The following is a 27341-nucleotide window of genomic DNA, read 5'->3' as shown; positions in this document are numbered from 1 at the left end:
TGATTTGATATTTAAAGGTTCAGTGTGTACGATTTAAAAGGATCTATCGGCAGGAATTGAATATAAAATAATCCTAGTGATGTTTTCACAAGTGTGTTTCATCTAAATTGTACCAACTGTTTCTTTAATATTTAAATACTTTATATTTACATCGGGAGCGGGTCCTCTCTACGGAGGCCGGCATGTTTTTTACAGTGTCCAATCTGGACACACTAAAGACCTTTCATGACAACTGAAGGCTACCACTAGTTCTCTTTCATGTTTGGAAGTGGAGGATGAGATGAGGGGTATTCAGCTGCAACATGCAAATTCACCACTAGATGTCAGTATATTCTACACACTGAACCTTTAAGACCACCTGTTCTTTCTACAAAAGGTCAAAAAAATATAAAATCATTACACAGCAATCTTGCAGCAATAGCACCTTCATAGAGTATACATACCTGTATTTTAGTTGATTATTCACACGGCAACATTAGTGTACTGAAAGTTTGGCTGCTTGTGGAAATGTAATTATTGGAACTAGTGCAGTGCCAGTTATAAACCTGCCTGTTTGGAATGGTCTGTTTGCTTGGCTTGTGGTAATGCTGGTTGCAGATTTTTTTTCTAGCTGTTCAGCTGTTCACCTGCTCATTCAAAGTTCAGCAAAGCTTGACTCAGAAAACAGAACCCAAAACTGAGGAATGAGTTTTCATTGCCGTGCCATGAAAGCACTGTTGTCGTGAACGTACTGTTGTTGTGATCAACAATATCACTTCCGTTCAGGAGTCCCAGGGCTGGTTGCCTTTCAAAGGTTATTAATATTGACTTGTGTGCAAATCGCAACAAATTCAACACTACACTTCTCTGGGCACTTAACAATAAACATGACAAGTGTGAAGCTGATAAGATGAATGGTTCTCGAGATATACAAGCCACACGATGATAGAAAGATGTTTCATCCGACCACATGGGCAAATGTGTTCAAAGCTGTTCTGAATAGCTGTTCAGAACGGCCACTTTCAAAGGGCGGCTGAAAACCTGTGCCATCATAGAGAGAGGTGAGATACAATAATTAATAAGAAATATAACATAAATATGGAATCAAAAGAGCACACATTCACTCTCTGCTGGGAGATATAGTTATGCACTTGTTTATGTGCACAAAAAGTGACAACAGTTGTGTTAAGAACAAGCTTGAGAGAAAAGTTGCATTACTGCATGACATTTGTCCCTTTTAGATTAATGTTGTTCGCTTTTTCCTTTTACTAAAACTGTCAGAAACAATATCTCATTCTTCCTTTGTTAAAACTCAGTGCCTTTATTATCCACAATGAAACTTAACCACTAATAGCTACTGCAGCCTGGAGCCACTGAGATGAGGAGGTCGGGTCAGCTCACTTCAGTCTAATGCTACACCCTTTTTTTCTCCCATCTTCAAACATGTAGACTTCAGCAACAACCAACACTGATAAACACACTTTGAAGTGAACAAACATTGAAGTTTGATTTATGTTCTGTTTGGTCCAACAATTTCTGAGAAATTATACAGGGCGCTAATGTTTGATTCCCTTGGAGACCTTCACTTATAATCGAACCATCTTTTCAGGCTGGAAAGGTATCGCACAGTAGTCATTATTCACACAAGACAGTTTGACTTAAAAGTCTGAAAAATATAGGTTACTGAGCGTCGTGTGAGCCATGACGGTGTGACAGTGAATCAAAATGCACAATGCCAGGACTCTGCAGACAACACAACATCAGGAAAAGCATTCAGGTGGGGATTGATGTCTTGGTAGAGCAAGCAGGAGGCAGGACATTACGTTTAAATTCTGCTGCGGAACACGCTTAGATGTGTTTTTGTTTACAGCACGTCGACAAGCTCGCGAATCTCGTTCTCTTTCCATCTTTGACATCTTTGTTGGCATCTTTTACTTTTGTTTTTCTCAGTTTTGCATCCGTCGTGGGTTAGAAACGTAATCAACGTGCCCACTCACTCAAAGTGAATCCTCATTCTCAGGATTCTTTCACCAGGGAGCTGGCAGAAAAAAACTCTGCAGAATTTCCACAGCAACTGACTCAGACATTTGCGTTCTCACATTCAGCCACATCCACAGTTCAGTGCACGTCTAAAAGCCATTTTAGTAAATAGATAGCAATGGAAAATTGCAGGTGTTTCTAATGCTCTGTTGTCACGATGCAGCCAAAGGAGACCATTTTGATTCTCAGCAGGGTTGACACTACCACTGATGTTTCACATTTAATTCAACATTAATAACAACACATTGTACAACAAAGTGTGTAGTATCATCTCTAAAACATTCTAGTCGGTAATCAAGTATGACATTTGGGTCAGCATTTCATATAATGCCAACCCTAGCATGATGCTACTCTGCCCTGGATGTAATGCATGAATTAGTTATGTTTCAGAACAATAATTGCAAAACTCGAAATTCACATCAGTGAAATACCATACAGTTAATGAACCACTCTGCCATGGCACAAGTGCCTGAAGGACAAATAGTGAAAGGCCACTACTGGGACTAAAATGTCTAGATCCATGACGTGGACTTGGTGCAGCCCAGTGTGACCAATGCTCAGGACAAACTCAGACATATTCATGCCTCTGTTTCCTCTCCTCTCGCAGAGACACAATCTGAGGTCATTGCACCAGCCACAGTCCTGTGCAGACATGCAGCCTCAGGTCAGTGAGCAGCAGACTCCAGTCCGGCTCACCCAGGAGACGCACTGACCCGTTTTCAGCAGCACAAAGAATGAGAGCGACCCTTTACATCCCAGCACACGCACACACACACTCGCATACAATTACACACATGCACACACATACACAGATACACAAGCACACACACCCAGTGGGGTTCTCCTCACACCACGATACAAATAGGAGAAGCAGGCTTACAACTGGATAGGTGATAGGGCGTGCTTGTGTAGTTTCAAGTGTGTAGTGTGCAGAGTGTGTTGCAAAAAGTCTGTCTGGAAGCCACACTAATAAAAACCAGAGGGTAAACTGTGGATTATCAAAAAAAGATGATCTGGTACATAATACACAATAACAAGAATCTCTGGCAGTGTGAAGCCAGTACATGGTTCTCTATGGAGGACAAAACAATTATTAGCATTCCATCCCTGTCTTTGACCTCAGCTATACATAGATATACCTATATAGATGAGTAGTATAAAATCTGAAAACTATATATAAGACAGGATATAAAACATTTTTAAAAACTTTGGAATTTTAAGTTTAATATCTCTTGGAACAACTTATTGATGGTATTTATGTTTGAATCAGAATGTATTTCACTGATACTAAACGAGGGATTTCATCAAGTTACGGTGTCTGTTTAATACTGGTCAAGAAAGTAGTTGAAATTATTAAAGCTTGGAAGCAAGCAAACACCAAATGAATGGGTTTGGGCATTGAGGTTCCTACAACCAACCAACCAAATCGAATCACAATGCCGATTTTGGTGCCTGAGCTCTGTTGTGAAATAGTTGCTGTGCTTACAGGCAACATAATCAGCACAAGCCTAGTTAAACCCCCAAAAACCCAACCAATACCCAACCCTACAAATTATGCTAATCACCTGACCTGTAAAAATGTTGTAACAAAGGTTTTAAGACCCGACACCACACACACCCACACCCACCCACACCCACACACACACACACACACACACTCTGCAGCCAGTCTGTTAACTGTCAAGTTGTCGTAGCAACTGCATGAATTCTGCGCTCCGGGCTGGAAACTCACTCTGTATATGCATTTATCTAATTAATGAGGAGTTAAGGCTGGTAGTGGGACTTGGTGCGTAGGGACGTTGATGTAGCACGCCGATTTACCCCCTGCCATCGGATATCACGGACATGCCTGCGAGTCATGTTCGCACAGCAGCCAGTCTCACCGCATGTGCAAAATGAAACCATGAAAGGAGGTCAGAGAACCCACAGAGAAGATTTTTAATAAGATTAACAGCTAGGAGATGAATATTATCCATCACTTATCTGATGAATGTGAGGACATAAATGGGATTTTTTTTCTTTCTTTTCCTTCATGTAATGTAATGATTTATCTCAAATGAAGAAACTGGGGGTAGCTCATTTGATTTGAAAAACACCTTCAAAGAAAAGTTAACTGCATTTTAACATGGAATTTACCAAGATGTGGTCAGCAGTATAATATTGAAACACTTAAGTCAAACAAGTACAGAAGAAGCAGCAACGTGAGACATTTCTGATCTTTGTATCTTTTTGTTTGTTGGTTCTTTAAGTTGTGAATGTTAACGCCACTGGGGGATGCCTTTAAGGTTCAGTGCTCCAATACCCCATCCACACATCTCCCCATCCGTGGCATGTCTGCTATCACTGCATTGGCGGCCTTGTGCTGCAGGGAAGCGAATTCACAATATTAAGCCTTTTTCTCTCTACACCTCTTTCTTCCACTGACTTTCTTTTCCTCCCCTCATTAGTCCAGCAAACTGTATGTTGTGTCTTTCTGGCACACTTCTGTGTGTCTATGCGCATGTGTGTGTTTGTTGCTATCAGAGAAAAGGAATTCAATGCTGCGTGTCAATCAGCCGAGACACAAATGTCAATTTTTGTGTCGGCATGCACTAGGCTTATGGTAAAATAATGACAGCAGAAGTCTCAAGGCTAAGCAGATAAAAAAAAATGTCGAGGGAGGAAGCTTGACTTCTGTGTGTACTCGCGCAAAGACGGTGTGGATTTTTCAGTCGCAGCGAGAGCAAGACAGCAAGAGACAACCAAAGTGAGAGAGCGCACAGTGTGAATGGCAGGGACAAGCGGTACAGGAGTGAAAGAGTGCGAGGCAGAGATGGTGAGGGATGAGGGATAAAGAGGGAGCAGGGAGGAATAAATCAATAGTGCATGGCTTTGGGATGAAGGGCCGTTTGCTGCCAGTGTGTGATTGACACCTCACTGGGGTGCTGTTTCTGAGATGATGCTCATCCTCTCTTCCTGATCCTGACACCTCCCTGCACCACCTACTTCCTCCTATTCCTCCAGCACACCCTGTTGCCCTGGAAGCTCCTCTCCTCCTCTACATCCTGAAATCATTACAGGCTGTTTCCTCCTTTTGTGTGCGCAAACACAGCAGTGCACGTTGATACTCACATATCATTTAAAGCCCCCGAGTATGTGGTATTTTCCTTCCTACATTGTGTCTTTGTGAAATGAATTGTTGTGGTTGATTGAATGAATAGTTTTTTGGGATGAGGTTAAAATTGTATGTGCTCATTGTTTGTCTCTGGGTAAGACTTCCAAATCAAGCATTGAATTCCACTTGAAATGTTAGTGTTGAGCGAATCATCTCCTGGCTTAAACGCCATAATTAATGCACAGATATGAGAGTGCTATCAATTTGTCACGCAATTCTCTCCAAGAAAGTGAGGTAAGAAGTGTTTTCCCACAACAATTCTTGTTACTGCAGTTACTACAGAGCCAGGATCCCGTTGGCACATCCTGTCATCCGCTAGATTCTCTTTTTTTACTTTTATCAAATATATTCTTCCATGCTTGTACCTTGTTCTCATTAATACATGAACATTTTGTCTTACAATATGTGAGAGTTAAACAAAGAGACTTCCATGGCCCATGCATCCTTTAAAGAAAAAACATTGCTGATTATAAAAAGAAAAAGGAAAAAGAAACGAAAGAGGAAAAGTGTGCATATACATATATACACATATACATACATATAAATATCTAAACACATATACATATGCACATATACATACATTCTTACAAATGCACATACATGCATGTTAAAACAAATTAATATGCAAGTCAACTTCCCTGTGGGATCAGAGAAGAGGTTTATTTTAATTTGTAATCGCAGTATTCAGTACATTTTCTCCATCTTATTTCTGCTGTACATCTTTGTTTCTTAATTATATATGTTATAATTTCCATGGTGTGTACTTGATTGACCAGATCTTTCTATCTTTGCATTTGAATGTGGCTACAGTAAATATTTATTCATTAAAAATGTATCAAAAGACAACATGAAACTGTTTTGAGGATTTGTCACAAAATCATGCAACAGAATAGCTGCCTTGTTAGTTATGGAAAAGTACACAGCAATGTAAAGAAAACAAAATTCTGTATGACATATATTAGCCACTGCACTTGTAAAGCAATGACAAACGAATCAACAGAGCTTCATTTAACTAAGCTGAGTGACCTGGTTTTGATCCTAAGTAAGTTACATTAGTGATATAGAGGAGACATCAAGGTCATCCAGTTTGAAATTATACTGGTAAAAGCTTCAAAGCCACACAAATCTGTATCTAAAATCATGCCAATTTCAGTACGTACAAATTGTACGTACAAAATGTACACACAATCTTATTTGTATGTTATGTGTTGTGTTGCCATAGCAGAGTCCAGAATTTAAAGGAAACATATCATGTATATTCAGGTTGATAATTCTAATTTGGGTTATTACTTGAAAAGGTTCACATGCTCTAATGGTCAGAAAAAGCATCACTTCCCTCAGACTGTTCATGACTGCAGGTCCTCTTTTCAGCCTCTCTCAGGAACCTTTAGTTTTAGCTCCTGTCTCTTTAAGACCCCCTCCTGTAAAAGCCCAGTCAGGTCCGATTGGCGATCTGGCCCACTCTATTGTGATTGATCAAATACTTCCAACATGTGCAGGAAATGGCGTCTTCCGCTCTTATTTTAGCTGGCTTTGTTCATGGACATCCTGGACTTGCCACTAGGAGTGCATAAAGCAAATGTGGGTCATCGCAACGTCACGTGACAGCAGGATGATGGACGTATCGGCCGGGCCACTGACGAGGTGTTTCAGGAGCCTCATCATGAGCAGTGTTTCATGTCAGGCAGAATAGCTCCCTTTACTGTGGACTTTGGGCTTTTTAACATTGCAGACCTTTTACATTTACAAAAAAACATATTACATTATGTGAAGTATAACATGTCTCCTTTAAGAGTCTAGTGTTGTGTTGGATTGACTTCTTTTTCTTCTACGAAGACAGCTCAAAAAATTATAAAACTGCAAACTACCTTGTGATGGGATCACACCAGCTACAGGAATACTCTGTACTCATTAATTAAGTATTCACATCAACTAATTAGTAGTAGTAGTAATAGTTGTTGTTGCTAGGTGACAGCAAAGCATGTTCCAAAACTACTTTTTGGCCACACACTGAACCATACTATTGTGGGACTGAGCCAGAGAATACTGTATCCATTTTGTTTATTAAAGTGAGGGTATTTAAGAATGTCTCTATTTTTCTGGCATATGAACATCACTTTTGTTACCAATACACAAAAACAAATCTCACCAGGGTCCATCACCTCTGCCATCAGACATGTTTCTCCTCTGACAACACTCGTCACTACAGTGCTGTCAACTGACAGCTAAAAAGCTAATGAGAGACAGTGAACTTTCTTAAGAACATGTTATCACAACAATCTGCTGTCATCTATATTTAGCCACTTTCAAACACTGTGACATCCATGACTTGACAGCATAACACACAAACAACTAATGATGGCATAATTACAGAATAAATGTGATTCCAGTATCATGAAATCTCAATTATGAAATAAAGAACCTGAAGAATTACACAAACTAATGAGATTTATTATTTATAGGTGTATGGAACTTATTTTTATCCAGGGGGGGGACACCCTTCCAGAGAGTCTTCCCCCTCAATATCATTGCAAACATAAGCAATGATAATTTGAAATAATAATACAATATGCACTGAACACATGCTCGCTAATTATAGATGCAAAATGAAGCATCCTTAAGCTTTGATTGAATCCCTCTCCTTGACTCACATTGATTTGGTCCACTTTTTTTTCCCACTGCACCAAAACAACAAGTATGAGGACCCCAGTGATATCAAATGCTAATTTATATAAGACAGTAATGAAATGCTTATGGAAATGTTCCACAAATGTGTCATCAGGCAAAGGCAACTCAGAGAGAGGAGCTGAGCACAGACAGGCAAGGACAGTCAGACAGAGGCAAAGACTCTCAGGTAAGTTTGTTAGTTTTTGTCTCCAAGTTATGACGTAAAAGCCCTCTTGTATTTAGACTTGTAAAAAGTAAAGACATTAGTCCTGTTGTTGTGTTGAACTGTGTAGTTATGAGTATGGAAAACACCTTTTTTCTCTTCTAGGAGACTGTTCAGGGTCATTGAGAGCTGGAAGGGCCAGATCCAGGGAGAGAGCCAGGTGACTGGGGCTCATCATGAGGACCCTATAGTCATCACCAGCACAGAAGATGGGGCCAGAGGCAGCAAAGATCATGAGGACCCCTATCACATCGGCTAATTCCGACATCATCTAGAGTTTTTAGAGGGCTGGCAGGAAAAGCTTTGGCGATTGTCCGGAGCCTCTGACTCTGACATTTACGTTCTCCCATGCTAATTTCAGGAGATAGGAGTTCAGCGCATGTCTGAAAGCAGCTTACATCACAAAGCCATGGAGGCATACTAAATAACCACTAAACTATATTAATAAACATGATCACAAATACAGACACATACAAACATTTCAAAATATCTCTGGGCACCTTCAAAAGATTTTTCATTACACATGCATTCACCATCATTGTTCTTTGCATTCCAGCAGGCAGGAGGACAGATCAAGGATTTCATTTTGTGTATTAATCACTTTGTCCTTATAATCACTGTAACGGAACAGTACATCATGTGATTTGCTGTTGCTTATCTCTACAGAGAGACTTGCTTTATTATTGAGGTCCGAGGAAAATACATTTTTTGAGTGTTTTACCTGTGGCTTTCAAAAGACCACATCTGGTGCAAACTCTCTCTCTCATTGAAGTCATCTTCGATGTAGCTTTGTGTGAGAAAATGAGTTAATCATGGGGATAGACAAATTGAGTGGGATCGCTAATTATGGAGTTAATGCTGTGGAAAGAAAGAAAGAATAAGGCCCTGCGCAGGTGAGACGTGTGTGAGTGTTCCCATCTGTATGTGTCCACGTGAACAAACATGTGAGTGCATGCGTCTGAGTTTCAATACATGCCTTCACGTGCACGGGTGAACATTTTTTGTGTTTGCATTCATTATTACTATCACTGGGAAATACAAAGTCATAATAAAGCAGAAGAGAGGCTTAGAGAGGCTCATCAGCAGGTCTCCACGCTCTTAAACACACACACACACTCACTTAGTCTTCAGAGTTCACGTTCTATAAAAAACAAAATGAAAAATGAATGGAATACAAAGAGTAAACCAATGTTGATGTGTTTATCTGTTTTAATTTCTTCTTTTAATCAGTGCTATTCAATTTTAAAGTAATTACTGTTTTCATAATAGATTCATCTGTCAATTATTTGAGCATTCATTATTTTCAAGATGATTGCTTCGTTTTAAAATATTAGAAAATACTGAAAATGTCTCTCATAATTTCTCAGAGGCCAAAGTGACTTTTCCTAATTAATTGTTTTCTTTCAACTAACAGACCAAAACCCAAACGGTGTATTTAAAAAAAAAAAACAGGAAAGGGAGCAAAGGCTCACACCGATGAAGATGGAAACTACAACAGTTTGTCATTAATGCACAATAAATGCTCTTTTTGATTCATCCCTTTGTAGAAATGTAGGTCAAGTCTTTTCAGCAGTACCTCTCAAAACCACTGTGTGGTGGTTTATTGTTTGTGTGATTAATACACTGTCTGCACGTACTATGGGCTACTTCCTATTTTCTGGTCTCTCACTGTGCACCTGCAGTTTCATTGCCATCATATCCTCTTTCTCTCAGGCTCATCAACATCTAAGCCAATCAGCCAATTAACCACTTCCCCATCTCCATGCACGAACCGTGCACGAACCTGAGTGTCTCTTCCTCAGCGGCTCACCTCAACCACCCCCTCCTCTCCCGATGCTTTCCACCAGATGGCAGAGGGACAAATCCATCATTGCTTGTGAGGAGTGTCACGTCTGTCACCCATCTTGGCGCAGCGCCTCAGGGCGTGTCCGTGCCAGCCCCAGTGCCAGGGATCATGGGCATGTCAGCTGTTGCACCTCCGATTGCCACAGCTGCAGATGCTACTCATTTGCAGGTTAATGTATTTTGGGGGGAGTTGTGTCAGAGCGCTGCTGAGTGAAGCAAGCCAGCCATCCAATTAGAGCAGAACAGATTAGGGGGCTTTTTATATTTTGCACAGCTGGAGCTACAGCCGCAGGTGGTTGAACATATAAAAGGTGCAGTTGTGTCCAGAGTGAGGTTAGAAAACAGTTTCTTACTGTGAAAGTCGTGTTGTAGTTTTCCGTGTTTGTCCGTCTCTGGCAGGCGTATCGGGAAACTTTGACCTCAGGAGTGGGTGTAGAACCTTCTGGAAATGCGGGCACGGTTTCCTGTGTAAAAAAAATAATCACAGACTGATGAACACATACATACACAGTCATATATTGTCATTATTTCTGAGCCTTTGCAAATTGTTGACAGGCTAAATGTGTGTACGGTTTTTCCTGACTATTGCCGAAGCCGAGCATTCAAATTGAATTACATAAAAATGTAGCCATTTGCCTTGGAGAAGTTATTTTTATGACTGTGTGTCTCCAGGGCAACAGGCTAATGACACTCATCTCACAGTCTGGTGGCATCCAAATCCATTACACTACCTAACCCGTGGCATTACAAATCTGCTTGCCATCATCCAATTTGCCTCCTGTAAATTGCCTTTTCATTCTATGAAGAAATGGTTCCCCATTTGTAATATATGTGTCAAAAGGATTACCAATGTAATATTAATATTCTTGCAGACAATTAGAACTCACAAAAGAGAACATTGTGTCCATAAAATTGCCCATGGAATAGGTGGGAGAATGATACAAAAAGGGGAGGAAGAGGAGGAAGAGGAAGATGGAGCGATTGCCGCCACACCGTGTTGACTGGGATCGATGCTGCAGAGGGAACAGGAGTGTCTCAAAAAGATAATGAAAAGAGCTGGTACCTCTCACAGAGCTGGGCTGAATCAATCAGTAAGGGATTCATAAAATGTTCATCATTTATTCTCTGCCAGGAGCCCTTCCTGTTCTCCACAAAAAAAAACAGAATAACTGGATATATTTCACGGTACAATTTTTCTGCCAATCAAAAGTAAAACTGCCCTGGAAACTCCCTAACTGCGCTGCTTGTAAATACAACAGGAGGTTCTCCCTCACTTTTCCACCTCAGCTGCAGTTTGTTTAATCCAATATGGGATTGTGCATCCATGGAGACAAACGTCTGTGCATCAGCATGCAGAAGTAGCTTTTCCCATCTGGCCTGGGTTATTATACAGGCCCATAACTCTGCGGAAGCTCTAAGACCGATCAGATAGGCAGTGAATCCCCTCCTGGCCTCCTCTCCAGTGTCCTCTCCACCTTTGCTGTACGACTTAGATGTAACTAATATGTGCAGTCTACATGCCGCAGCTTCATTTCTCCACATACCATCTGTCGAGATGAAATGGTAACAACTGTAAGCGTTGCAGGACCTCGCCCACTCCTGCACCCTCCTGTAAACCAGAGGCACTCCACGCCATCCATGATAATGGCTGTCATGCAGAGTGCAGTCAGGTGGGTAGATGAAATCCTCCTGGGCTGCTGAGCAGGTCAAAGGTCACAGAGGCTCCACTTCTAAAGGGAGACTACTTGTCACTGCACACACAAACCTACACCTGGACCTCTGCCATTTTCTCTGCTTGCATCAGATCTGAAAGAATCAATGTGCTGCAATAAAAGGATTTAACTAATCTGAAAGGGTACAAAAAAATCTATATGTGGCAGTCAATGTTGATATTGTGGCAAGTCACCACAATTAGATAAATGCATGGGAAACACTGAGAAATGTGAAAAATAATTTCAGATCATTATGACATTAGTGAGCTAGAGGCCGTCAGCTGAGTGGGCGGTCCTTCAATGAGGCCTAGGACACAGTTGTTTTCACGTGGCTGCGTAGATGCACTCAGCTGCGTTCACACCTACACAGAGCTGTCCACTTGTGATCGGATCACACGAGATTGATGTCAATGCCAGCTCTGAACATGTCCCTGGTGTCACTCTGGACTCTGAACTTTGGAGGCCATAGTCGCAAAGTGATCACAACATCATTCCTCCACATGCACAATGTTGTTAAGATGATCTCTTCAAGGGTCCTCTAAAAGAGCTGCCATTCCTCTTGTTTAGGCTGCACTGTACTGGCCCCTCAATTTATATTGAATTTTAATCCTTTTACCCAAATCCAAAGCTCTTTTATTCATTTTAATTTATGATATAACACCTTAGTTCATTTCAAACACTTCCGCCGCTTATAAAACAATAAAAGCCCTTACATTAACTGATACTGGTACTTTTGTTTCTTTGAAGGCTCACAAAACGAGTTGAGAAACCGTCTTTTGCAACCAATGTATGCTCAATACTGCGGCACAACCGGAACAGTTTCAAGCTTTGTTGACAGTTTTAAAAATGTACTCAAGACATAGCTGATTCAGAGAGGCTTTGAGTTAGTGTAGGTGCATGCTTATGTCATCTAACCAATGAGTGAAGGCATACACATGTTCCCAAGCTACATGCAAACTAAATCCTTGGCAAAGATTTCCACTTATTTCCTTTAACAGCATATTCTTCCATCTTCCCACCTCTCCACTTAAATAGGTTAAACATCTTCTCTGCAAGCCAAGAAGTAATGGCACATGTTACATTTCAATACATTTAAAGCTTAACATTCCTCCCTGAATTCCTATAGAATATTTTTGACAAGGAAACACATTGAATTTCCAGACTGTCAAAAGGAGCTGCAGGCAAATGTGGCCGAGAAGTAGCTTGTATGGGGAACATTTTATCTCTATAGCTCCTTAAATGGATTCATCCCTCATAAAAAACAATCTCCTAGAAGCGCCACGCAGATAAATGCCACCGCGCATTACCTTGTTGGCTTCGAAGAGGAACAGCATCACAAAACAAGCAGAGAAGTGGGCTTTTGGTTTCCCGGGGAGATGGGTCAATAAATGCCAGCATGGCCTCGTTAGCCTCGTCACTTAATGATGCAGTCAACTAGAAGCATGCCACTGATGTGCCACGCTCGCGTGCTAATGTGGAAACAATGCCATTGCAAGACAAAAACACTTGTGGGGTATTTTCGCAGTCCCATACACAGTGAATGTCATTGTGACCGTTAAGGCCATCTCAGGCAAGCATAACTCCGGGAGTTGAGTATTTTCCTCTTTCCACTGTGGGAGGAAAAGGAGATATATATTTCTTTACTGTGGATCCATATGCCTCATAGTGCCATCCACAGGGGAAAATGTGTGTTTCAATGTGTTTCAGTTAGTGGGCTGCTCGGAACCCTGACATCCAGCTGATGGCTTTATTTGACACTCCCATGCAATATGGGGGCAGTTTCTGTTGCTATCAGCAAGGTGAACTGTAGAACCATGAAAGAGACAGAGGGAAGTTAAATTTGTTCTCCCTGTCAGGGAGCTGACATTACACATTAGATATCATGGTTTTTTAGGGTGAAAAGAAGTAGCTTATTACATATAGACATAAATTATATGGAGGAATAACTTCAGAATATGCATTTCCTGTACAGAAGTTATAAATGATTCGTTCCTCAAATAATGACATTTTGCATGTCTATCTGACATTTCCAATTAAATAAATCCTGCCATATTGCTAACCCTATATCTGCATAGATACTACTAACCTGAACAAGATGTCTGGTCTCCACAGCAACAGGTCTCCCCTCTCTCATGCTGTCAGTGAACCAGCTGATGTCCAACACGTGCACGCTGGGTAGATCCTTCAGATCGCAGCCCTTCAGCCATGTCCACAGTGACAAAGCCTGGCTGTTCTCTGACACAACATGAGTGACCGTATCGCTGAGGAGAGAGGAGACAAGGCCTGTCAGAAGGGTCACGCTTCAGTTTGTGCTCTTGTTCAGGTCAGTCAAAGCTCCATTATTAAGGCTAATACAGACACTTTTAAGTTCAAGTGCCATTTTTATGGAACCAAAAAAGATCTTTAAAAGTCTTGCACTAAGCCACTCACAGTGTAGTACAAAAAATCTAGAAACGAAAAAACGATTGAAAGAACTTTTTTTTCCTGTCGGCAGCAGGAAAAAGCTGTGAACACCAACATAGTTTTTACCTTTTAGGTCGGGAGAGTTCACTTTTTAGCAAAATGTTGCTTACTTGCACGTCAAGTAGACAGCGAAAAACATCAGCTTATTGGATTCTGTAACATTTAATTGAATTTAACTTTAATATTTACTCTCCTTATAGCTCTGTTTTGGTTTAGTTATGTGATAATTCTTTGTGCATTTGATTCCATGAGTGACTCTTTTCCAAGAAGTCATGTGATCAACTGTCAATACAAACATTATGATTATGTAAGCAGCTTAAACACCCCTGATAGTTTGGTGTCACATGTTTCTCTAAGATATTTAATGACAACCAATAAGTGAGGATTAGAATTTGAGTTTTGATCAAAACATTCTTGTCTAATATTTATCAGGAGGTAACAACTGTTTAATTAGATCTGACTGACAGCAGCCAATGAGAACAACTAATTCTCATTGGTGCACACAGGCATGTTACATCAAGGCATCCTATTCCAAAAGCAGTGAGGGTTAGGGTTAGCACAGAAGCACTCCCATGTGAAAGAACAAAAACTCTTCCAGCATTACATTTTGTTTATATGCACAAGCAAATAACCTGATATGTGTTTCCAGGGCCTGAAGTAATTTCTCTTCATGCAAAACATAAGCAGCTAAAAAACCTCGATTCCACTTTTACTGATTGACAGGATACCATGAATTGTTTGCTTCACTGTTTGGTTTCGTAACTAATACCTTTCCTGTTTTGGCCTTAGAAACCTTTAGAGAGTGAAAATGTTCAAGTGCGATTTTGAAAGCTCAGATCTCAGTATCATGATCTTACTCATGCTTTTTGGGGAACAACACTGGGTGAACAATCAGCACAGATCCTCAGTGTCTCTCTCAACTGTCTGATAGCTGAGCGCTCAACTCATTCAACCAGTGCCTTCTATAGCTCCGGCGAGGCTTTCAACAGACTCTTTATCATGGCCTCCTCCCCTCTGCTTCCTTCAACAGTGTCTAAGTACCGTACCCAATCAGAGCGCCCAGCCGTGCATAATTACCCTCTGCACACTCCTCCTCTTCCTCTCTCCTGCCGTGGGTAAATCAGCGGAAAGACTCCTTAAGGGGAGGTCCCAGCAGAGCTCAGGCTGAGGCCTAATTGACCAAATCACTGACAAAACTAATCCTCTATCTGCTTGGCATATCAGTCAGGCCGCTGATGCTCCATGTTTCTTTATTTTTATAATCACGGTACAAAGAAATTGACAAATACATGGATTTCTCCAACAGACAGTTTGAGGGATTTAGGGGACACAAAAGCTTAAAATTCAATTGTCTGACCACAGTAATAGATATTTGGCTAAAGGGATGATTTCATCTAAAACTGCTAAGGGGTTGAGTTGCTATGCTGGAACAAGATTGAAGATCTAAGGGGGGAAAAGCACTCTTTGCTCGTGTCATGTTTACCAAGATATAACATTTGAATCATTATCTTAATGCGTAGCCACACAGAATGTAAAATGGCAGATTGACATGCAAATGAGGTAGAATGCAAGCCCAGCACCAGATTGAATCAGTGGGACTCAGCCCAGACACAAGGACAAGCTAAAGTCGATGGGCTTTGATATGGAGAACTCTCTCGATCTCATCTGTCTGCCCTTTTCCTGTCAGCAGCTACCCGCCTGTCCCTTCCAAAAGGGAAAAACAACAAACAAATCAAAGACTGAGTGTGTCCATAACAGATTTTTACACCATAGCGAGGTTTCATTTGTTTGTCTTTAACAGCTGCTCCTGTAAGACAACATCTAATTATTGGCTACACAATCACTGTAAGAAGGTAGATACAATTCTTTAAATTTACAAATACCTTTGTGACTTTAATTAGATTGAGCGTTTACGTCCACTGCATATTATGTATGTATGCTGCATTAGAATTATGCAACACTTTGAACAATTTTCCCTGAGACTAATAGTACTAGGACTAAGTAACTGTACACTGCAACACAATAGAAATGGGGTTTTTTTGTTTTCACGTCTTTGGTAGGAATGCTGTTTGGCTTGGGAACAAGGACTGTTCATAAAAATGTCAGACACGTATCCACTTCCTCCCACTATCCAGAAATTAAGCATAAATATCCCGGATATGACCGCTGCCATCTTGTGCCGATGATGTCAGTTTGAGTTAGAGTCTGTCCAGTAGTGTTCAGGGGATCGAGATACTGCCGATGCCAATCAAGAAGTTTCACCCTGTTTTCTTAGCATACAATAACTAATTAAAAACAAACTTACGAAAAAAAACTGTGTGATAAAAACTACCAAAAATTGGATGTATTTTGACTTAATAGTTTAGCCCATGAGCCATCCACTAACATGAAAGCAGCTGGGTTTATGACCTATACGGCAGCCAGCCAACAGGGGGTGAGTGAGACGCTTTAGCTTCACTTTTGGGGAGCCTCATTCGTCCCTCTTTGTTTACAGTCTATGTTTGGGACCTGTTGGTTAAGCATAATATAGAAATCATGTGCATGGTTGAGATACTTTTGCAGGGTTGTCGTTTAAAAAGGTCAGCTGCAAATGAGAAGTCTACTTTTGTCTGTGACCATCTGAAATCAAAGGTTTAAGTATAGCTACAAATTTAGACCAGTAAATTAACCCCCCCACTGTGAAGTACATGCTGTATATGCTGTCTGACAACTAAAAGCTTCTTATATTTAACTATAGGGGACAGGGCTTAGAAATGGTTAATTATGATATCCTGTGTGTGTGTGTGTGTGTGTGTGTGTGTGTGTGTGTGTGTGTGTGTGTGTGTGTGTGTGTGTGTGTGTGTGTGTGTGTGTGTGTGTGTGAAAGAGCATTTATTGCAGCTCATCAATCAGCCAGGATAAACATGTCGATATCTGGATCCAAGTTCATGTGCATCAGACTCGAAATTAGGACAAGGGGCGACTGGCGTGTGCATGTGCTCGAGCACATTCCTTCATGCACGGAGGAATGCACACAGTGCATCAGACCATATGCTCAAGGCAGTGTGCCTATAATTTGTGTGAGGCTAGATAGGGGAGGTGTTGTTATCAAACTGCAGCTGATATCAGTTTTGTCGGCTTGCAGAATTCATGACAGTTTGAGGCTGGCACGCTCTACTTCCTGTCGTTGGTTTCAAACAATTGTAACAAGCCAAGTGTAACCATAGGAGCGACCAAGCTGTGTTTCTGGGAATGCTGCCACGGCCAAGCTGGTGCACGGCTGGCAGGAACACTTAGACATGCATTTAAACACTCACACACACACACACCTGTTGGGCATACTACACTCAAGAGGACCCGTTATTGACTACATATAAACACTTGTTCATTTCATCTTAAGGGAAGTTTAATTTAGAAAAAAATGACCTCACTGAATGTTTAAAAGTAAAAGTAAAAATACATTCATACACAAACATCTGCTCACCAGAAGGGCTCTATAAGTCTACATTTAAGTTGCCCGAGGAGGAGATTTAAAAAAAATGGAAGGTGGGCATCAACAGTAAATCTATCCTCAAATGAACCTTCCTCTGAAGCGCTGTGGACGTCAAGCAGAGGGCCTCTGCTACGTCCACAGTTTGGGTTTTAAGAGATACTTTCAATTAGGGACAGAAAAACTGATGGAGACGCTGCTTCCATAATTACCACACAATAGATATTTCATCATCGTAAGAAACAAGCTTGCAAAAAATCTTTTCTTAAGTGCAACTTAACAGAAAACTTTCAACCAACTCATTAAAAAAAGTTTGTGTGGGCTCTGTTGCCTGTCTTCCAATGTTTTCGTTTTCTCACTGCCAACAAGCTGTAGCTGGTTCAGCCCATTTCCTCCCCAGCTAAACGTATTTATGTAGGAGCTGAGTTATGGCTCAGGGGGAAAATCCACTAAGGTGTAGCAGAGGCAGGATGGATGCCCTAACCATGTTTAATCAAGTATTCATGAGACAACAGTTGCTCTTTAATTAGCAAATTGAACCTTAACTTCATAAAAAGAAATGAAAGTTTAAGAAAATGTCGCAAAGTACATTGACATTGAAAATGTTTCAAGGAGAACAGTCATTTAGAGGGTTCGACATTGATATCTGAAATATGATTGATAATGCAACAAATTTTTTCTGCTTCGAATCTACCGAAAACAAATTTAATGTTTATTTGAGCTCCAAAAACCGAGTCTTAATTTTACCTGAAATCACAGCCATGCTCAAAACAGGCTTTTAAACGGTATTGCGACCTTCCATTTCACTATGGTAACAATAAGTGCTTGAAAACCAAGATCAAACCATTCCGGCTGGTACCAGAGCAAAAAAACACAAAGGCCGGAAAATACTCCAACTCCCCCTGCATCCCTCTGAACTCTACATTAGTGTGGTTCTTTGAGCTTCACATTCAAAAGCTTTTAGGAGCCAAGCCCTGCTCAGTCAGTTAACAATAAAATGGAAAGCTTTTTTCGAACCTGAGGACGTCCTCCACAATAAAGCCCTTTGACCTGGCCAGTTGGGTCAGAAAGCTTCTCCTGCTGTTTCCCATTTTCCTCTCCACCAGATACAGTCTTACATCCTGAAACTTCACCTTTTCAGGCCTGGAAACCTTGTCTTCCACCAGCTTCTGCCTTTTCCTCACACGAAGCACAATGGGAGCTTGGAACATCTCTTTTAAGACAAGGTGTCCAAAGTATTCTTGAACCACTTGGAATTTCTGGTGTTGTGAGCCTTTTTTGCAATCGTGTGTTACTTAAGAAAAAACACCTAAGAAAAACACCCACTTTGATAAGGCCACAGTTGTTTATTTGACAGTTGTAGCTTTTTTTGCCCATGGTGGGGCTGAGAGTGTCAGTTGAAGCAGGGTTGGTGAGAGTTGGCAGACAGGAAAAGCTTCTGGCAACAGGTGTTGAGGATTTGGTGTTTACCAAAAAACACCTGCCAAGATCGAATGATTGCGGATGTGAAGAAAACAAAAGATTAAAAAAAAACTGTTGGCATGGCATTATTCACTTCCAGTAAAAGTTGTTCTGCATGTTCTGGAGGAAGTAAACATGGCTCCAAGTGACTCAGAAGTTTCCATGCAGTTTTAACTCCACTCTCTTGGCTCGGGTAAAGCCTCACTCTTGGGAGATGCCTGAATTCTGGTCACTTCGAGAAACACCTCACAGCTGTCCTGCCATGTCCAGTTCGTCTCGCTACTCACCGTCTCATTATGTCTGGACCAAGTCTGCACCATCTGCTCCACCACTTTAATTAGCTTACTGCCTAAAATAAGAGTCTTTGTGGGCATTTCCCCTAAGACCCCACAAACTCATGCGGCCTCTGCACAGATACATGTAAGCCAGTGTGAACAGGTAAAGCACTGTATATGCAGAACTATCGTACATAAACAGGAAATGGATTGCACTTTTACTTTTGTTTACAAAGAGATAAGCACCACACAATGCATCTGTATCACTTCACCAAGAAGGAATGATTTGTAGATTCAAACGAAGATGAAAAAAATACATAATTATAGTTCTTGATTAGACTAAATCTAATTACCACTCTGTTCTTCTCTTCGGTTTAATAAGCACACTCTGCTTCTGTCTGCTACACACAAAATATTACACAGCTCTCATTAGCACAGAGTTGCTGGGGTTAACGGGTGTCACAGGGCAGATGCGACTAATTGTTTGACGATTTACCACCTTATCATATATGTATATGAGGGTCCTGGCCCCCGTCCAAACAGTGACCGATGAAATCCTAACATCACTATGACAAATGGCTCTAACACTGCCAGGAGAAATCCCAGCGAGGAAAATGAATCTAATTTCTCATCTAGCTTCATATGTGAGTGCATGATAGAATGATCTTATAATTAAAATTATCATACATATTCAGTTTGGTTAAAAAGCAAAATGTGGCAGTGAGTGAGACCGTGAGCCAAACTCGGCTCGACTTTAATTTTAGTAAAAACCACAGGACTTTATTTTTTATGTAAAAATTCTCTAAGATACTAAATATGTCATGAACTCTGTACAAAATGATGCTACAATCTTGTGATATTTGTATTTGAATGTTTGTGTTTAAGGCTGTTAACCTTACTCATTAATGCTGCCTTTACTAAACGACCACTGATAGTTGAAATGTCTTCTTCGTGTCCTATAGTCATCTCACTTCATAACTTCTTTGTTACACTGCCCCCAGCTATTTCCAGTGGCACAGCTCCATTTTGTCTGTTTTATCCGTCTTTAAGCTTTAAAAGGACAAACACAAATACAGACAAAATGAATGCAGAGTATGGACAAAAGGCTCCATTCATTACTGTATGCATATGTAAAGTTAAGCATAAATGAGTCATTCTCATATTTAATTCTCATATCTATCTTAGTCACAGCGTTCATAACGCAGCTGTGTCCTGCAGGGAGAGTTGAGTGATTGGTCACATTTCGGCCCTACAGTATCTTACTCCCAATGCAAATCAGGACCAAGTGTGACCCAAGGTGTCTTTGCTAGTTTTAGACTAACATGGTTGTAATTTTCCCAGCCAAAGTCAGTGGCAAATTCTACTGTTATTTTAAGGACACATCATCAAGAAGGTTCTATGCACCTTCATTACGGGGTGCACAGAGAGCATACACTCTGCTTGTTACACACACAGATGGTTGGTTTGTGTGCTTTCACTCCTGTGCAGAGACGCCCTGTCTGTCACTCCCTGGCAACTCTGCCACTAATCTACCACAGTGTGCACCTGCTTCTAAATGGAATGAAAGATGGCACTCTGATTAGTTTACTGAATGTTTTGCCAAAAAAACACCCATGATTAATTAAGACTCAGTAAATGGTATTTATGTTGCACTTTTCTAGTTTTGATGATCACTTACAGTGCTTTACAGTTCAATTTTGCCATTCACCCGTTTACACACACATCTATGTGCAGCACTTTCTCTATCACACATCACTGCCAGCACAACCACCAGGCTCAGTATCCTACCCAAGGACCCTTCAGCACTCACATCAACCCTTTTCAACCAATGTGCCTGTTGCAGGAACTTTCCCCTCACTTTATGTGCTTTAGACGTGTTCTTTAAATGTTGAATTAGGAGCGCTTAGTCTTTAAGGAAGGAAGGAAGGATAGATGGAGAGATAGCTAGGTGGATGAAATATGATCTAACAAAGACTCGATGCTTGGAGCGATACAGCATTGTTTTGACAGTACTGTTTTCTTTTGTCTGTTGCCATATGGTGTCAAAAAGAGCCAGCTCCAGTAGGCTTCTTGCATTAAATATGTTCAAATCAATAGCCAACAGAGCATCAAAAGAGAGAACAACTCTGCCTGAAGGTGAGTCATATTATCCAGTTTTCTTGCTGAACAGTTACTGCTTTGTATCATCAATATTTGAGGTTGAGGATGCTTTGTAACAAAATAAAAGACAGTGTAGGAGGAACACACCTCTAACAAATCAGTCATTAACAAAGAAGTAACAGTTCCCTTTTTTGTATTTGTCTTCATGAATTTGTTATGAATTGAGGTATATGACTGTGTTTTATGTTGTAGTCATTATCTGAGGAATCTGAGAATCACCTACAGTGTTACTGCAAACCCCTGGAAATAAACATGACGGCAATAGTAAACAGATGCTAAAAGTAAAAACAAGTAATTGTAGTCTTCTATATAGACCAGTTTTTAAATATGTGAACAGGCATATTATGATAAAAGGGAAAATTTTCAGCAAAATAACTCCACAGCTGAGTTATTTCCACATAAACACTGCACTTAACAAAATGCCGGTCTAAGAAGAAGAGATGCAGACAATGTTTTTGATGTCACAAAACTAAGAAACCAAACAAAAAAGAGACTTGGGTGGGTGGAGCTCAGTAGGCTCCTCAACTTGAAGTGAGATGTGAGGTTGGGGTGACAGGGAGCAACGGTGGGGCCACATTATCATATTCCAGTTACAAAATTAGGGGAAGGGGAAGGGGAAGGAAAGTGTATAACATTTAAGCCATTTTTAGGTCCTGAGCGGATTTTTTCATAAAAAAAAACATTTGAGGAACAAAGAAAAGTTTTAAGTGGCGTAATAAGCTTCTTGAGTTGGACATCATGCGGAAAAATTTGTCATCTTCATCTCCAACACTGTATGACTCTCTGATAAAACAGCAAAAATCAATATTATAAAAAGTTGTTTATCATAGGTTTAGATCTTGCAGGTGTATTGGCTTTTGACATAGATGGACACATTTATATGTATTGTATCTGAGATGACAGTCTTCAAATGAACACAAACTCTATACATATGACTTCCAATCAAGAACAAAACTAATAAATGTTTAAGAAATTACACAACCTACCTGACCATTATGACACTTCTATATAGAACGATTTTGGGGAAGTCCTTCCTTCCCTTTTGTCTATGCCTCAATGTAATAACAGTAGAAGCTAGATTTTTTTAGAGACGGATAATATGTCTGGGCTCTAATGAGGTGACCTCCCCATGTGTACTTCTCCCTGCTGAAGCTGGATGGTGTGTCGTTCCGTGCCGACGGGTCAGTCTATTACTGTACTTTCAAACGCACAGTCCCGCTCAGAGGTTTCCTGTTGAGACAGAAATGAACGTTCCGTCCAGAGAGGAGTGTGAGGGCTGGGACCCGGGACAGGTAGCCCTCTTCATGTGCCAGGTGAGTACAAGAAAAACAGGAGAAAAAATAAAGCACTGGCAGAAAACCAGTGGATACTAAATGAGGTTAGTTGACCTACAGTGGATCATGTCATGTTTGACAATTTCTCTTCATGCAAACTATACACAGCTCAAGCAAATGTTAAGACAGAGGGATCATAAAGACAAGTGATCTCTGTTTACATGTAAATTCAGAAACTAAAATCAATGTTTACTGCCCTCAGAACAAAATGCAAGAATGTGCTACCACCGTAAGAAAGCTGAGGATTAATGGACAACGATTCCTGGTGAGTTAATCCCTCACATTTTTCATATTTGACCTGCTTTCTCAGAAAATACTCTGTCCCTCTTCAAGTTTCAAATTCTACTAATCTGTTAAGGAGAATATCGTGGTTGTAGTTGTGTTTAGTTTATTATTCTAATTACATTCAAATGGACAAATCCTTCCAAGCAATCATTATCATTATTATGATAACCGTATTAAAAACAGCAGGACAATTAGTTTTATTGATTTGTGCCCATTTTGCTAAAAATGAAAAAAATGAATTTACTTAAAAAACATGTTTCACTCTTATTTTAAGGTCAAATATGTTTGCAGCAGTTTGGACTTTTTTCCCTCTTGTTCAGCTACAAGTGTTTCTAAATCCTGAACCTTTTAATTGATATTTCTTGAATAAATTGAGGAATAAAGTTAACTTAAAATGTTAAACAACCCAAGAAATTGTCACAGTTGAAACGCAAAGGAGAGTTTGCAGGATATGAAACGTACCCATGTAAACTTGCTTGCATGACTTCCCACACACAGTTTGTAATGAGGGGCCTTCTGACCTGGAAGTGAGTGAGTCAGTTGGAACTTCTGCTTTGAAAGGACTCTCACTCTCGCTACTTTTGTCACCATAGGTGTAGAACTGCAGGAGCACATCAGAACAGTGGAATCACAATATTTGTGCCTGTAGTGGCACAGTGAATGTAATTATTTTTACCAGTCACGACGGTGGGGCTGGTATTGTTTTCACCTTATAAGTCTGTGTGTGTGTGTGTGTGTGTGTGTGTGGTGTCTGTGTGTGGTGTCTGTGTGGGTGTGTGTTCCTGTAATCTACAGAGTGAGGACATTTTTGGAAAGTGAGGACATTTTGGCCGGTCGTCACTTCTTCAAAGGGCTGTTTAAGGGTTAAGACTTGGTTTTAAGGTCAGGATTAGAAACCAATTAGATTACTGAGTACTCAGCTAATAGTGTAGTATTACTAAGTACTCATCTAATAATGTAGTATTACTGAGTCCTCATCTAATAATGTAGTAATTATTACTGAGTACTCAACCCATATTGTAATAGTGATTACTGAGCATTGCAACTGTTGTGACTCATGACAGGATCGTCTTTACCAAGGTAATGTTAACTAATAAAGCTGTTACAGCAGTAAAACATCCTTTCATTCATCATCCCCTCTTCTGACTGTTTATCTATGATGCATTAGTAAGAATAAATTACAAAGCCAGCCTATTACACTTGTGTTTCAACCAGGCACATTGTGTTCATTCTCCTCTATTGCTTAATGCCACGCTAATTACAACCTGCTACAGCCACTGTATATTCAAGATGCTTGGCTGACTGCCAGGTAATATTCCCAGTGTGATAAATGTCTGTCTAAGGTCTCAGATATACTTATACAATCTAGGTAAAGTTGCCACCATAGGAACACTAGTTACGTAATGAGCTACAATTTAACCGTGCCCACGCACGGATGCACTCGCATCATAGGTGCACTCTGGTACTTAAACAAATAGCACTACACCTCTGTTAGACACCATGATCCACATGTGGACAGTCTCTGAGGGGCCTCTGATACTTCTGAGAAGCACACTGCCACAGTGAGTGCAGGAGAAAACTGTCAGCGTCTCATTTTCACAGAAAGTAAGAACTGTGAAATGAGTCACTAGGCTATTAAAGCTGTGATCCCTACTTATTTAAGTTAAGTATCATTTAATCTGCCTCAGTCATGAGGGGGAAGAGGATTTTATGCAGTGAAATAACTTAAGCATGGGTTTATAACTTCCTAATATTTGGTATTTTGAGGATCCTATTAATACCTCAGTAATACGTCCTGTGCACTGCCACTCAAAGCATTCATTCATTCATATGCATCTTTTTATTGGCCACTTCCTGAGAGCAAGGATCTACTCTTCTATTCATTATTCACTGACCCTGAACTTATTCCATCTCAGGTGGGATAATGCACCACTAAAATACTGTACTCCCACAAAGTCCCACAGATTATTCACCACCTAAAATATGCTCCCTGTGGATTTGTATCAGTCAGACTGATCAATGTTTCAGAGCAGAGACTTTCATGCAGGTTACCAGTGCAGATCTGAAAAATACATATATATATAGTAGGTGTATTGTCTAATAGATCCCATAGCTAAACCAGTGCACCAGAGCTCTATTAAACTCAGGTACACACAGGCCCGTATTAAACAAGTATATTTCATCATGGCCTCACAATGGTCTACACACACCTTTGCTCTAACAATTCTTCCTAGTCACACTCTATCAGTTTGATTTCATGGGTGGTCACTGTGCTAGTACGCATTGATAGGAGTATTAGGTTATGAAAAAATCGATCTGACTTAGTGTTAGCTGGTTAATTCCACCTCTGTCTTCTCTCTATTTTTCTCTTCTTCCCCTCCCTCTCTCATCTTGCAGCAGGGAGTCGTCACATGACTCTGCTTCCTGTATCTGTCATTACCAATCAAAATCCCTCTGCAGAGTGGTGAAATTCAGACTTCAGGACATTGCAGTTCACCGGCTGAAACAAACTAATGAGAGCATCAGCAAAATACTGTTTTTTTTGCCATCAATAAATCAACTTAGTTTCACTCCGTATTTTACTATCCTCATCCAAGCCCCACGATGCAGTGACTCTATGCCTCCCCAGGGTGGCGTATAACCTATTCAGTCAACACTACAGACATAATGGCAACCTAATTTCTGTTTGTTTGTAGCCACAATAACAGCGTGGGTTTACGGATAGCTGTCAGCAAAAAGTGTCATGGGGAGACAGAAGAGAAGAACTCAAATAACTAAGAAAATCAAACAGTTAATTAGAAAAGGAAACACAGAGGAGAAATTGGAATGCAAATGGGAAAGGAAATGGACCTTTTCAATGTTTAATTAAAATCTGCATTTTTAATTCAATGACTGAATTTATTTATTTGTTTTTAATTCATATTTATTCATTAATATTAATATATCAATTCAAAGTCCTCTTTTTTATTCCCCATTGCATTTTCAAATGATTAATTACTTTTTTATGTGATCTATTTTTACAGAATAATACAATCGTTTACAAAGTAATGTATTCATCGCTATTTTATTGTACAATTAGTAACATAAATTATTATCAATACAACTACAAGATGGAAAAGCCTTTGTATAAATGGTATATTATAGTGAGAGATTAAGTGGAGGTAAACATTAATGTATAAATATACAGTTGAACTGAAAAAACACACTTTGAATATAAATCATGTTTTGTCCTGTCCTTGTGTGACCTTGTATTTTGTCTCTGTCACACAGCTCACTTGTGTGTAATAATAATGTAGTCTTAATATTCAATCTGCATTTTCGCAGATTTTTGTTTTGACATTTTTATCTCCGAAATTCATTACTCTGAAGATATGAGACACAATTTATCTCAGTATCTCAGTAGGTGGTGCTTTTACCTTCAGTGTCGCTCTTTGTAAATATCCAGTTCCTCTTTTGCAGTGGAATCTGGAAGTGAAATTTCACTTTCTGTTCCAGACCCAGCCCACAAATCGATATATTTGCAAATTTGTGTTTGTGTGCGTGTGGCCCACATGCACAAGGGTCCATGCCAGTATCAACAAGTTCATGGAAGAGCTCTTTGCAAAGAAGAATATAAATTTGACTGTTTGTGACTATTTTGGCATATTGACCCTTCCATATGTAGAAAATACTCAGGATTACAACATGGTACCATGTCAAATCGAGCATGACCTTTTCCATAGACCTAGACTAAAAACAGCCCTGGTGCCCAGCAGTGACATCAGTAATGACCAAGATCCTTTGTAAAGAGGAAGCTTTTAAAACGTAGTTGTGCAGTTTTCTTTGTACATGAAAAAAGACCAAAACGGTTCCAAAACATACATGCACTAACTCGAAGGCCTCCTCCAGTGACCTCGGTCAGGTGATATACAGTATATAGAGTGGGGTCCAAAGGTGTGAGACCACTTGATAGTGGACGCCATTATTTAGTTGGGAGTAGCAGTTAAAATGGCAGTGTCTGGGTTAGGGTTAGTGGTGGAAGTAGAATTTAGAGTCGAGTGAGATGTGATTATTTTTGGCATAATAACACTGACACAACTGGCAAGCTGAAGAACCTAACAGAAGTAAGATGTCGAATTAGTAAATGTGTAGTGTAGCAAAAGATTCTTACACAAGTATAATAATTAGTTTTTCACAGTCTGACCCATTAAAGAAAAGTATTGACCATTAAGTGGTGATCAATGATGATATTGTGACGTGGCCACAAAAGAAATCGTATGGACACTGAGAAGCTG

General features: G+C 40.2%; 2 protein-coding genes across 3 annotated transcripts in view; one reads left to right on the top strand and one right to left on the bottom strand.

Moving 5' to 3' along the window:
- dntt (deoxynucleotidyltransferase, terminal) overlaps window positions 1-22487 on the bottom strand; it is an 86663-nt gene extending 64176 nt beyond the window's left edge. Inside the window, exons 1-3 of one of the 2 annotated variants that reach the window (XM_034608686.1) lie at window positions 22435-22487; window positions 13707-13881; window positions 10262-10372 (exon numbers count right to left, since the gene is read on the bottom strand). In XM_034608686.1, the coding sequence (XP_034464577.1) occupies window positions 10262-10372; window positions 13707-13881; window positions 22435-22442 (294 nt within the window). In that variant the 5' untranslated portion in view covers window positions 22443-22487. Of the gene's footprint in view, window positions 1-10261; window positions 10373-13706; window positions 13882-18569; window positions 18764-22434 lie in introns of those variants that run through there. The other variant, XM_034608684.1, reaches the window with a different exon arrangement.
- Window positions 22488-22526: 39 nt separating this feature from the next.
- Window positions 22527-27341, top strand: part of blnk (B cell linker) — a 21015-nt gene continuing 16200 nt past the window's right edge. The window contains exons 1-2 of the mRNA XM_034608682.1: window positions 22527-22761; window positions 22985-23047. Coding sequence (XP_034464573.1) covers window positions 22693-22761; window positions 22985-23047 — 132 coding nt within the window. The 5' untranslated portion in view covers window positions 22527-22692. The remainder of the gene's footprint in view (window positions 22762-22984; window positions 23048-27341) is intronic.

Source organism: Hippoglossus hippoglossus, chromosome 15 (genome assembly GCF_009819705.1).
Source record: "Hippoglossus hippoglossus isolate fHipHip1 chromosome 15, fHipHip1.pri, whole genome shotgun sequence".
Classification (NCBI taxonomy): Eukaryota; Metazoa; Chordata; class Actinopteri; order Pleuronectiformes; family Pleuronectidae; genus Hippoglossus; species Hippoglossus hippoglossus.
This window is presented reverse-complemented; position numbering and strand designations above follow the sequence as displayed.